The following is a 12624-nucleotide window of genomic DNA, read 5'->3' on the forward strand; positions in this document are numbered from 1 at the left end:
CTCACCTTGTTACCACACATCCCTTCCAAAAGTCCGTTCTAAACATCTTTACAGCGGAGCAGCCTGACGCATTGTGCGGTTAGCACATGAGGAATTTCATGAGGCAGAAATTTGAACCATTGTACAAGTAATTCAGGACAATTCAATTTGATTGAATTGTCCAGGTTACAAATACAGTATATGATAGTATATCGTATATATATATATTTATACACAGTTGGTTCTCTGTTTAACCACTGTCTCTATTTAATGACGACTTTTCACGGTCCCAGATGGTCCACTATAGTGTTAAAAGCATTCTATTTAAGGACGCTTTCTACTTAAGGATGATTTTTTGTGGTCCCTTGAAAGTCGTTAAACTGAGAGTCAACTGCATATACAGGGGTGATTTACAAATAGAAATACAAAAGTGACGACCAGCAACAGGCTCTGGGCCCAGCTAGACTGGTCCTAGTCAATTAACAATCCCCAGTGAAGATCAATGGCCCTCTTAAAACTGTCTACTCCTTTGCTCGTTACCACCTCTTCCGGTAAGCTGTTCCAAGGTTCCACTACCCTGCTAAAATAATAATTTTTCCTAATATCCATGTTAGCCTGAGATTTAAATAGCTTAAAACAATGACCCCTTGTCCTGTTTTCAGTGCTAAACTTTAGCCCCGTAACATCTTTCGTTTTAATAAATTCAAACAGCTGAATCATGTCCCCTCAGTTTCTTCGTTGCTCAAGACTGTACATTTTTAGCCTTCTAAGCCTGGAATCATAATCTAAGTGGGAAAGTCCACTTATTAGCCTTGTAGCCCGCCTTTGAACCCTTTCCAATACATTAATGTCTTTCAATTCAATTTTCAATTACTGCTGGACTGCTGTTGTGGAACTGATTTTCAGGAAAAATAAACCTCCCTTCAAATAATTGGTTGAACTTCGGGTTTTGACATCTCATATTAGGTTTCTGGTACTATAATACTTACAAATTCACCTCTATGGAGATAGATAGATAAATAGATATGGATCATGGCCCATAAGGCAAACATACCATTGAACCCGGGTTCTCCAGCCATGCCTTTATTTCCAGGAAATCCTGGTAAGCCATCAAATCCAGGCAGACCAGGATTGCCAGGTAGTCCAGGAAGTCCATCTATACCATCATCACCCATAGGTCCTCTCTCACCAGGAAGCCCACTCAATCCTGCAGCGCCAGGACTGCCTCTTTCACCAGAAACCCTGATGATATTTTCTGCACTAAAAGAATCACCCTGCTGTCCTGGCAAACCTAGGGAAAAAATGTAACAAATGTAAGAAATACTTAAATTTTCAAATAAGGATAATGTTTAAAAAAATTTTACATGCTACACAATAATTTGGCTTGTTTTATACTCAAAATACAAAAGCTGATAATACAAAATATTCCGGTATCCTTTTACAAAACTTTATCAGGTATTTAACGCTTACTTATTTTCTTTCAACCTTAGCTTTTAAAACTTATTTTCAAATCTAAATAGCTTGCATTCTGTCAAACATGTGAAAATTCAAAAATAAATGAATAAATAAATTTAAAAAATGAGCTGAGCTCCCATGAACTCTCATGCAAATTCAGCCTTGGCTGCAGTGTTCTGACAACTAGTTAAACAAACATTTAGGAAACAAGCTTTAGGCCAGAATTCAAGGCATTTTTAGCTTTACCAATGAAAGTCTTCAGTTAAATTCCCAATTAATCATCATTTGATTAGCTTTTAGATCCATATAGTCCAGTCATATTAGACATTAAATCGCAAAGTGTGATGTAGTTCTGATTTTTTAATATGTTGTTTGGGACAGTAAGGGTAGTGTAAACCTAAGTTTGCAGTTTTCAAAAACCTGTGCTCGCTGCGTAATTCGGGAAAAACTGCAAAAATTTCGGACTTTTTTTAGTTTTTTCCTTTCTAACTCCTAAACTATCCAACTTTTGGTACTGGATGCCCATTTCAAAGAACATTAAATTTTAAACAATTTAAGCTCAAATGGTGCTTTGTACGACCAATAGTTTAGGAGATAACGTACTTCAAAAATTGACTATTTTTGGAGAAAAATTTTCAAAATATGCTTCGATCACATTTCAGGCTAAATATCAACGTAAATTCCTACTCTACAAGAAAAAAATTGGACATAGAGTTACAATAAACTTAATTGGCTTTTGTTTAAGCCAAAAACCAAGTCTGTAGCTTCATTAGTTCTTTTGAAATCGCAAAACAAACAAATAATCAGAAAATTTGATTTTTGAAAAAATGAGACAAAATACTTTTCAAGACAATATAGAAGATCCTATTCTAAACAAAGGGGCAAAGAATGATATAATAAGACTGTAATGTGTGTTTATATAAGTTATGTGTGTTGGCGAAACATGGTGGTTATGAAAAAAAATAAAATATGCCAATAATCGACAGCCCTAAGAAAGGTAGTGTAAATACTTTCCCCAATGTATATCTACGTATATCTATTCATCAATGTGTATACCTTTCACATTGATGAATTTTCGGCCGTATTTTTTGTTTTTTGACTTAAAAAGTTACCTACCTAATTTAATTTTGAATAGATACTCTTTTCGAACACAAAATTTTCAAAACAAAAACACTTCCCATTAGAATAAGACAGATCTGAACAGAAAACAGAATGATTTCAAAAGGGTGAAACGGTATTTACATGTTAGTTTTATCATTAAAATGCAGGGGCGGATTTACTAGCGGGGAAGTGGGAGAGACCGCCCCCTCCATGGTCCATAACCGTCATTTTCTAAAACCAATAATATAGAATTGAAGGAATTACTAGCTATCACTACTAATTTTAATCAAGTACATTCCACAAATTTGCTTTTAATTAAGTTTAGACAGTTAGTGTAGTCGAGGATGGACAGCGTTACCCACTTTTTCAGTTGAACCTAAGCTCGACCCTCCCTCCTTTTTTGAACTTTAATAATTTTTGTATTTCTATTTCTATTTGTGTCTTCCAACATTTTTCTTTTCCATGGAAGAAAAGTGTTGGATGATAATACATTTTGCTATGGGACAAACATACATGGCCTACACTATACTGGTATGATAATACATTTTGCTATGACTTAGTGCAGTGGTTTCCAACCCTAGGGATGATAGCCCCAAAGGAGAGATTTTACACTTCAAGGGGGTGATAAGTTCGTGAGGGACAATAGGGGGCAATAAGTTTTTAAAATACAGGATAAAGTGGGGGCAATTGATTCTCAGCCTCCCCCCTCCTACATGACGGGTTTGAGGGGTGGAATATGGCTTTTATGGTTTTCAACCGCCACCCCATTGAATAGACTGTAAATCCGCCCCTGTTAACATGTATCATAACAATTGAGTACACTTAATGTCTTGCTTTTTAAAGTGCCCTTGATGGATATGATCGTACTGCAGAACTGAAAAAAAAAAGAAAGAAGTGATGGAGTGATTTCTTTCATTTTATTATTTTTTTTTTCCATTTCTGTCGATTAGAATGGCAAAGGTGTTGTGGGAAGTCTTTTCAAATGGCAGATTGCACAAAGCTGAGCAGCTAAGTCCAGCTCTGCAACAACAGCATACTCTCATAGATCCCTTTTTGCACTAATATGAGAGACATCTGAAAAGGACGGGTGAGGCTGGTTTGTTTAATGTTGTTATTGGTGGTGAACAAATCTCAAAATTAATATTAATCTTCAACCAACTTAACTCTGAGGCGTCCTTCTTCTCTGCCAACTATTTGTTTACCTCTCGGTAAAAGTGATATGAATGGAATGAAGCTACTCTTTTGGTTGAAGACTAAGAAAGACGGTTCACAGTTGCATTACTGCTTTGACGAACAGGTGGAACTGAATACTGTCACTGAATATCGGTGGATGCCTCATTACATGCAGAGCAACTAGCTTCACCTCTACAGCTTTGGTTAAAACTTCGTGATTCCCTTCAGGAAGGAAAGCTCTGGTGGTCTGGTCAACCCAACCCCGGTTCGTTTGAAAAATACTGCACAGTTTTGTTTTTCTTAGCCAGACATAGGAAGATGTGGTATCACATACACTAACTGCATGAAGAAAGAGTATGAATCTAAGAGCAATTCCATTTTTTTCTCAGTTGTAAAAAAAAATTATAAAGCTGAATACAAATTAACAGGACTTTGGCTCTTTTATGGAAGGAAATATTTTGAATGTTTGATACAAAAAACAGCAAAAAAAAAACCTAGTAGATGCACATCCTCTCCATTAACAATCACGATCTTTTGAAATGTACTTTTTTCGATTGTGATTTGGATAATGTTTCAATCTCTTTCTTGTTGTTGTTGTTGTTTGTTTTTGTTTTTTCAATTCCCTCACATCAAAACCTAGGGAACAACTTGTTATTGAAGTGTCGTTTATTACACGATTTGGAAAGCCGTTTCTTCTGGCGCACTCTGATTTTGAGAAGTCAAATACAATCATATTGCTTTAGCTCGCAGTCGTTCTGGTGCATCCAAAGACAGTACAAACGTCTCAGAGACATTCCAGTTCTCAATCAAAGTTTAACATGAACACAATTCATTAAACTCACCGAAAAAGCACACAGCTGAATTGTTTAATATGTTACAGTTATGGATTAGTTCTTTCAGGCTCTCCATTAGTTTCATTAGAACTTGTTCATTACACAAGTATGATCACACACTGGGCGAAAATTTATTGATTTACAAAAACGGTGAAGTTTCTTTCAGTGCACATAAAAAATCCTTTGAATACATTTCCTTTTTCAGATCTCTTGTAAATATAGGCGAGCATTTTTTGCGTTGAAATCGAGACTTGCTAAATAAAAAAATGAAAGCATTTTGGTTAATGTTTCCAGGTGTATCCCTATTTTTCATTCTTTCCTTTTGTATGATTTTTTCAATAAGTATAGTCGTTTGATAATATTGCATTTAATTGATCAGGGAGGCCCTTTTTATTCTTGGTTTCCAGCTGAAGTTTCATGTTTGACATGATGAACTTGGACAGCTTCATTTTCTTTTTGTAAAAAGAATGAGTGAACTCTCATTTTCATTTTATATTCTTTGTTTCTCTGCTAGTCCGTCTTCGGATAATTGAATATCATTACAAATTCGCCTGACATCACAAATATTCTCTATTCAAAAAAAAAAAAAACTTGGTCTATAACTTTCCAGTCGGAAAAAGAAATGAGGTCGAACATCAATGTGATAGGTATATTTACGTGGGGGAAGGAATTTTTGCGTTACCTGTTGTCAACTATAGTCGTATTTTATTTCTTCCTAACTGGCGTGTTTTCTCAACACAGATAACTTATATAAATGCACATAAGAGTCTTATTATATAATTTTTTGCCCCTTTGTTTAGAATAGGATCTTCTATATTGTCTTGAAGAACGTTTTGTCTTATTTCTTCAAAAATCGCATTTTCTGATTATTTGTTTGTTTTGCGATTGCAAAAGAACTAATGAAGCTATAGACTTGGTTTTTGGCTTAAATAAACATCAATTAAATTACTGTAACTGTATATGCTCAGTTTATTTTCTTTCAGAGTAGGAATTTATGTCAATAGTAGGGCTGAAATGTGATCAAAGCATTTTTTTTTAATTTTTCGCCAAAAATGTCCAATTTTTGAAGACCGATATCTCCTAAACTATTGGTTGTACAGAGCACCATTTGAGCTTAAATTGTTTAAAATTTAATGTTCTTTAAAATAGGCATCTTGTTGGATACTTTAGGAGTTAGAAAGGAAGTCTGAACATTTTGCAGCTTTTTGCAAATTACGCAGTGAGCACAGGTTTCTGAAAATGGCTAATTTAGGTTTACACTACCCTAACTGACCCAAACAACATATTAAAAAATCATAACTACATCATGCTTTGCAATTTTAGTCCTTTTTTCATATAAGGTGACTGAACTAATAATGAAATGACAAAAGTGACATAGATAAGAGTGATCCTCGGCTTGGACCTTTCCTTGGGACTCGAATCAACTATTCTTACGTTAAAACCAAACCATTTCCCTCATTGAAGTTTTGACTTGTCATCTAAGCAACCTAGAAATCAGTATATACTTGCTTACTGATTTCTATATGAAATCAAATTCTCATTGTTTTTATTTGTATCATCAAAGATCAGAATTTTTTTTTTTTTAATTTATTTATTTTTGTTTCCGGACAACCCAATTAGTAAAAATATTCTAGTATGCCTTTTATTCAAAAACATTCTTAATAAATTTTCTAAAATCCTCAACATCTTCCTTCTCCAAAATCTTCAACATCTTTACAATCACTAAATCGTGATATTTACCTGGATTTCCAGGAAGTCCTGGTCTTCCTACCAATCCAGGAAGTCCGAATTCTCCTCTTTCTCCCTTCAAACCAGGAAATCCTTGTAGGCCTTCTATACCTCTTTCACCTTTTTCCCCATTAAGTCCTGGAAGTCCATCCAAACCCTAAATAATGAAAAGACTTGCTCTAAAATAATTTCCAACACAAATATAACAAGAAGTTCTGTCTAGAACTAGACGAGCCTACTTTCCCGTATACCCATACTACTTTCTAGTACCTGATCAATATTCTCAAAAATAGCTTAAATCGCAAATTTTTTCGAACATATTTTTAAAATACTTTAAGCTGATTTCTAGGAATAACATATTCCTCACTCATCTAAAAAAATTAGATGCGTAAAAAAAAATTAAAAAAAAAAACGAACAAATAAAATAGCAGCAACTTTTAAACAAAGCAGCTAATACACTTTTTTCCATTAAAAAAAATCTTCAACAGCTTTGAAAACGAAAAAATCATAATTAAAATTAATAAGCTCATTAAAATAAATACATCATATCAAAAAAAAAATGTTTCTTTTTCCCCTGTTGCCAAAAACATTTTTTTAAATGAATTAATGCACTTACCAAAACAAAACAAAAACAATAAAATGTCAACTTAAAGAAATAATTTTCTTTCTCAAAAAAAAAAAAAAAATCATCTGTGCATACCTTTATGTAGAAACATAAATGACTTTGAGTTTATTTGCCAAAAATTGAGTACCTAAATTGAAACTTTAGCGTAAAAATAAAAACAAGTCATATCAACAATAATTATTTCACAGTTAAAACCATAGCTGCGGAGTCGGAGTCGGAGACAATCTCATTTTGAGATCAAGGAGTTAGAGTCGAATATTTAAGAATCAGAGTCAGTCATTTGTCCTCTGGGCATAAATTTTTTCCAAAACTACGAAGTCAGAGTCGAAGTCGGGGAGTCCGATTAATTGTCGGGCACAGGTGTCGGAGTCAAGTGCCCCTAAATTCTCGGAGTCGAAGTCTGGAGTTTGGCGTTAAAAGTTATATCCAACAAAATTTGTTTGAAGTAAATCCGCCTTCAAGTATGGAATCTACATTGACTTTCAGTTTCACCGTAGGCGCTATTGTTAAGGGATTTGAACTGTTCAAAATTGAACGGAAAATTGTTCAAATCAAAAAATATTTTATGTACAAGTTTTTTTCATCAAAATCTTTTTCCTACAAAGTTTGTGTGAAGCAAATTCGCCTCACAGTTCGGAATTGCCTTGAATTTCCCCGTAGGCGCTAATGTTAAGTTTTTTTGAACTGTTCAAAATTGAACAAAAAATGGTTCAAATCAAAAAGTGAAATATGGGAATGAGGTGTCCTCGCGGAGATCTTTTGAACAAAAAAAAATTTTTTGAATCGGACTATTCATTCAAAAGTTATTAGGGGCGGGGGACAGACCGACAGACATTTTCCCCCATCTCAATACCCTACTTTCCAATTTTTAATTTTTTGATATTTTTTTAATAACTTTATTTATTTTTTACTCTTTTTTTTTGCGATATTTTTAAGATGCATTAAGCCTTCTTTCATGCTTTTTTCTTCTTTTTCTGACTTTTACTGGGAAAGTAGGCTAAAAAGAGCTAACATAACAGAAACATGATTTCATTTAACTATTAGTTATTGTCTCATAATTGCCTCAACTCCTGCTAGTATTTGCATATTACAGTAAAAGAAAGTAAGTAATCTGGAAAATGATTTTTACTGTTTTTTTTTCTAAAGATTTAGAAGTTTAAATGAACAATGGCTCAAAACTAGAATTTGGGCTTTGTGATTGTTGTCATGCATTTAGTACATTTAGACAAAATTTAGTTCAAATATTTGTCTCACTGGCCATGTCTATTGATCTCTAACAACCAGACAGTGGATGTCCAACATTCCTTTTTATGCATGAACATATAAGCAACAATTTAAAGCAAATACAATGAACATTTTGCACAAATTTTTCAATCGTCAGCAGCAAAGTCAGACTTCATTGTCAGCATAAAAATTAATTTTGTAACTAAGATTCTGTACAAGTATAAATAATTAATAATGATAAAAATCAGAATAAAATCAAGCAAGAAAAAACAATCCAAAATTGGATAGTAGTGTAATGTTGGTTTTAAAACTTGCTATATATTTTCTTCAAGCAGAAACATTTTAAAACACAGTAATAAAATGAAACAAAATTTAAAAATATGAAAATGATACATAAAAAAAATTATAAGACAAAGAAATTATTGAAAAAAATACAGATAAAAAATTGATAAGATTGGCTATTTTTAAGGAATAAAACAGTTTGTAATACTACAACTTAAATATGCCAAAACTATTGAAAGTTGATTTTGTGTTAATATCAAGAACATCCCAGGAAAAGAAAACAGTATTATGTGCATACTGGTAAGCCAACAAGTCCAGGTTCACCAGGGGTTGATAGTCCTGGGAGTCCTCGATCTCCAACAAGCCCTGGCAATCCTGGGAAACCAGGTTCTCCTCTTTCTCCAGGTAAGCCTACCAAGCCATCAAAGCCTATGCAGAAAATTTTTCATTTTACTTTAACTAAAGAGCTTATACAAGTATAAAATATTTTCAAAAATACTTGATTTACTTTTCATCCACATAAAAATTTACTTAGGATTATAAGCATTGTTACTTTAAAATATATTTACAAAAAAAAAATGCAAGGTAGTAAATTCATTCAGTATTTTTGACAGACATTTTCAACTTAAAAATTAAAACAAATTAATGTAAAGAAGTGTTCAAAATTTTTCAAGCAATTTATATTTACATAAATAAATAAATGTAATTCTTAGAACTAATATTTCTATAGTATTTCAGTTTTAGAGAACAAAATACTTAACAAAAAGTAAAGAAAAATAAAAAAAAAGTTTTTTTTGTTCATTACAAAATTTGAAAAAAAAAAAAGGATAAAGAAAAAGAATACATTAATTTATAGCACTTCAAAAATCCAAAACATTTTAAAGAGAAACAAAATTAATAAAAATGAAGATGAAGATATGAACCTGGAGGACCAATTGGGCCTGGTGCTCCTTTTTGACCTCTGACTCCAGGTGTTCCAAAACCTGGAAAGCCTTTTGCTCCTTGCAATCCAGGTAATCCGGAGTCTCCCATTTCTCCTTTGCTTCCAGGTCTGCCTGGTAATCCTGGTGATCCAGGAACGCCAGCGTCTCCAGGAAATCCCTTTTCTCCTAATGTGAATAAAATTTATTTTGAATAATTGATTTAAAAAAAAAATTCATACCTTAAAAATTTGTAAATGACCATCTTAAAGTTGGTGAAACAAATCAAGATATTTAGCATGGTAAAGCACAAATTAGAAATGAAAAGTTAATGCATTAGTAAATAACAGTTTTGTCCAACAAAGTAAAGTTGCAGTTTTCTGCATCACATTCATAATTGAATGGCACATGTAAGAAACCATATTTGAAGATTATAAAATGCAAATTTCAGCCTGTACTATGACCATTTTATAACTTAAATAGAATGGTTCATTTTGAAGAACATGAGTTTTCTAAATTTATTTCTAAGAATATAAAAACAATTTCAGTTGAAGTTTAAAAAATAAAAATGTTTAAAAACTGATAAAATTGAAATGTGAACAATATTATAAATTTACCCGATGGTCCAGGGAACCCTTCTTCGCCAGGAAGGCCAGGAATTCCAGGTAAACCTACACACAGAATACAAATCTTAGTTGAAACCATTTGTATTAAATTGTATTACCAGAATAAAATGACAATTTGATAAAGCAGCCTCTGAAAACCTAACAAAGATTTTAAAGTGAAGAAACACATTAGGTATAACATGATATCCAATTTTCAAGCTAAATAACATAGAATCTTACAAAGTGATTGCGATTTTGCACAAAAAATAATTAAATAAATTATCATACCTTTCAAACCTGCTCTTCCAAAACTACCAGGTCTTCCATCGGGGCCCGGATCTCCTATTGAACCTTTCAAGCCTGGAAGGCCTGGAAATCCATCTTCCCCTCTAATTCCAGGTAAGCCAATTAGTCCGGGTAAACCAGGCTCCCCTGCTGCTCCTTTACTCACGGCTGTTGATGCAGCTCCTAATGCAAAATAATAAATGATTGGCTTAAAACTGAAATGTAGCCCTTTTTATGAAGAACCAGCCGCATCACCCGGCTTTTCATGGGCAACCTCAAAAAGAAAAAAAAGGTATATCAAGTGATGCATATTCATCTATTAGGCCTAAATGAAAAAAAAAAGGTGTAAAATTTACCAACAGGATAACGACAACAGTTCATGTAAATCTCTATTTAAAATTTGAACATTAGTCCCTAAAAATTCCTATTTGATTAAGGAAACTTCATAAATATAGTTAACACTTCCCTAAAAATCCCAATCCCATGAGCTATCTCTATTGTTGCATTAATCCCTGCAAGAAAAAAACCAGGGGTTTGTGGGCCTTGATGCATGTCTTTTTCTCCTGAATTTTTAAGGGGAATGGAAAAAGGGTCATTAGAGTAAATGCAACAGTCCCAGGGTAGCATCAATATACTCTATTAATCCGCATTAGGTTTACGCAATAATCCTCAATAGAATTACCCACAGACAACGGTGACCAAAAAACCCCAACACAATATTTCAGGGGTCTGTCCAGGATTTTTCACAGGGTCCGTTTTTTGTGAAAAATCAAGTAATTTTGTGAAAAATCAATTATTTTTGTGAAAAATCAAATAATTTTGCAAAAAAAAAAAAAAAAAAAAATTATTATTTTTTTTTTTGTAAAAACGTAGGTTTAGACTTTTGAGATGGTGGAAACTGAATCATTGACACTTAAAGTTGAGTGTTTTCTCTCTTTTCTGTTAAGAATATCATTCTTGAGTTTTTCTAGTATTTGGGGAGAGGAGGGGGGGGGAGGCATCGCTCCCTGGAAGATGGGCACCCCTCAAGTATCAATATTTATCTACCATTCTACATCATGTTAAATTATACTAGAAATGTTACTTGCATAGTATTTAAAATAACTGTAAGAAAAAAAATTCAGGCAGGGGTTCAGCATTTAACTTTTTAACCCAAGACACTGTTTAAGAGCAGAGTTTCATTTAAACCTTATAAATTCTGTGATTTTTACAAAAATAAAAAAATATTTTATTTGTTTACCTCTTAACTAAGCGTACTAAACATCGAAAATTCGAAAAATCAGATTTCCACAGCGGATGCAAAGAGATTGCAATCTTTAAAGTGAAGGCATTAAAAGTATAAAAACGGTTTGTAAAATATTTTTTTTTTCATAAAATTATTTTTGAATTGCATTTTAGAGTCCTATGATAAACATATCATTAATATCTGGACACAGTTGAAGGAAAAATAAATAAATAAATAAAATAAAAAATAAACCATCGATTCAGCATTTTAATTATTGACTCATAAAAGAAAATGGAATTCCACTTTAAAAACTTGAAATAAGCTTTGTTACAAAAATAAAAAGATTTTTCATTTATTTGCATCCTAATAAAGCAAAGTTACTGGCTTGAAAAAATGAATAAAATATGATTCTCATATCGGATGTAAAAAGATTGCGTTTTTCAAAATGTAGGCATCTATAGAAAAAAAAAACGGTAAATAAAAGTTTATTTAAAGTTAATTATCCTTTTTAGCATCGAAAAACCAAACCCATATAACTTTCTCCCAAAATAACAGTTTAACATTGCACCACCAGACACTAAGTGGCGATAAACAGTTAAACATCATCCTTTTCAGTTCTAAGTTCCTTTCACTGTACATTATTGAAGATTAAATCATGAGTGGGGAGAAAAGTGCTTACTACGCCTATTCAGAGAATGTTGACGCTTTTTTCAAAGAAGTTTACAACAACATCGCTGCATAAAACAAACAAGCAAAATTCTAAACCAAACTGACTTTCAGCTGTTAATTTCTTTCAAAGAAACCAACAACAGGCATTATATTTATTGGCCGTAGTGATTATTTATGGCTTGCAGAAGCATCACAAGAGTGCCGTCTTTTTTTTTTTTTTTGAAAAATTAGCTGATTTTGTACAAGTTGATTCCTCTAATTTAACTTTAAAAAAGGTTCCAAACATTATCGTTTTTATACAGGAAATATGCTGCATTATTTTAATTTGAGATTTGCTCTTTCAATAAACAATTTGTGAAAGATCCGTTTTTGTTTATCAGAATTTTGTGAAGGGTCCATTTTGGTTGATAGGGATTTTGTGAAAGGTCCATTTTGGTTGATAGGGATTTTGTGAAAGGTCCATTTTGGTTGATCGGATTTTTGTGAAGGGTCCGTTAACGGACCCAAATTTGCTCTGGCC

General features: G+C 32.8%; 1 protein-coding gene across 1 annotated transcript in view; it reads right to left on the reverse strand.

The window, feature by feature from the left end:
- Positions 1–12624, reverse strand: part of LOC129216967 (collagen alpha-2(IV) chain-like) — a 242234-nt gene that overhangs the window by 91103 nt on the left and 138507 nt on the right. Inside the window, exons 32-37 of the mRNA XM_054851193.1 lie at positions 10214–10393; positions 9938–9991; positions 9324–9509; positions 8699–8829; positions 6282–6426; positions 1034–1270 (exon numbers count right to left, since the gene is read on the reverse strand). Of these exons, the coding sequence (XP_054707168.1) occupies positions 1034–1270; positions 6282–6426; positions 8699–8829; positions 9324–9509; positions 9938–9991; positions 10214–10393 (933 nt within the window). The remainder of the gene's footprint in view (positions 1–1033; positions 1271–6281; positions 6427–8698; positions 8830–9323; positions 9510–9937; positions 9992–10213; positions 10394–12624) is intronic.

Source organism: Uloborus diversus, chromosome 1 (genome assembly GCF_026930045.1).
Source record: "Uloborus diversus isolate 005 chromosome 1, Udiv.v.3.1, whole genome shotgun sequence".
Taxonomy (NCBI): domain Eukaryota; kingdom Metazoa; phylum Arthropoda; class Arachnida; order Araneae; family Uloboridae; genus Uloborus; species Uloborus diversus.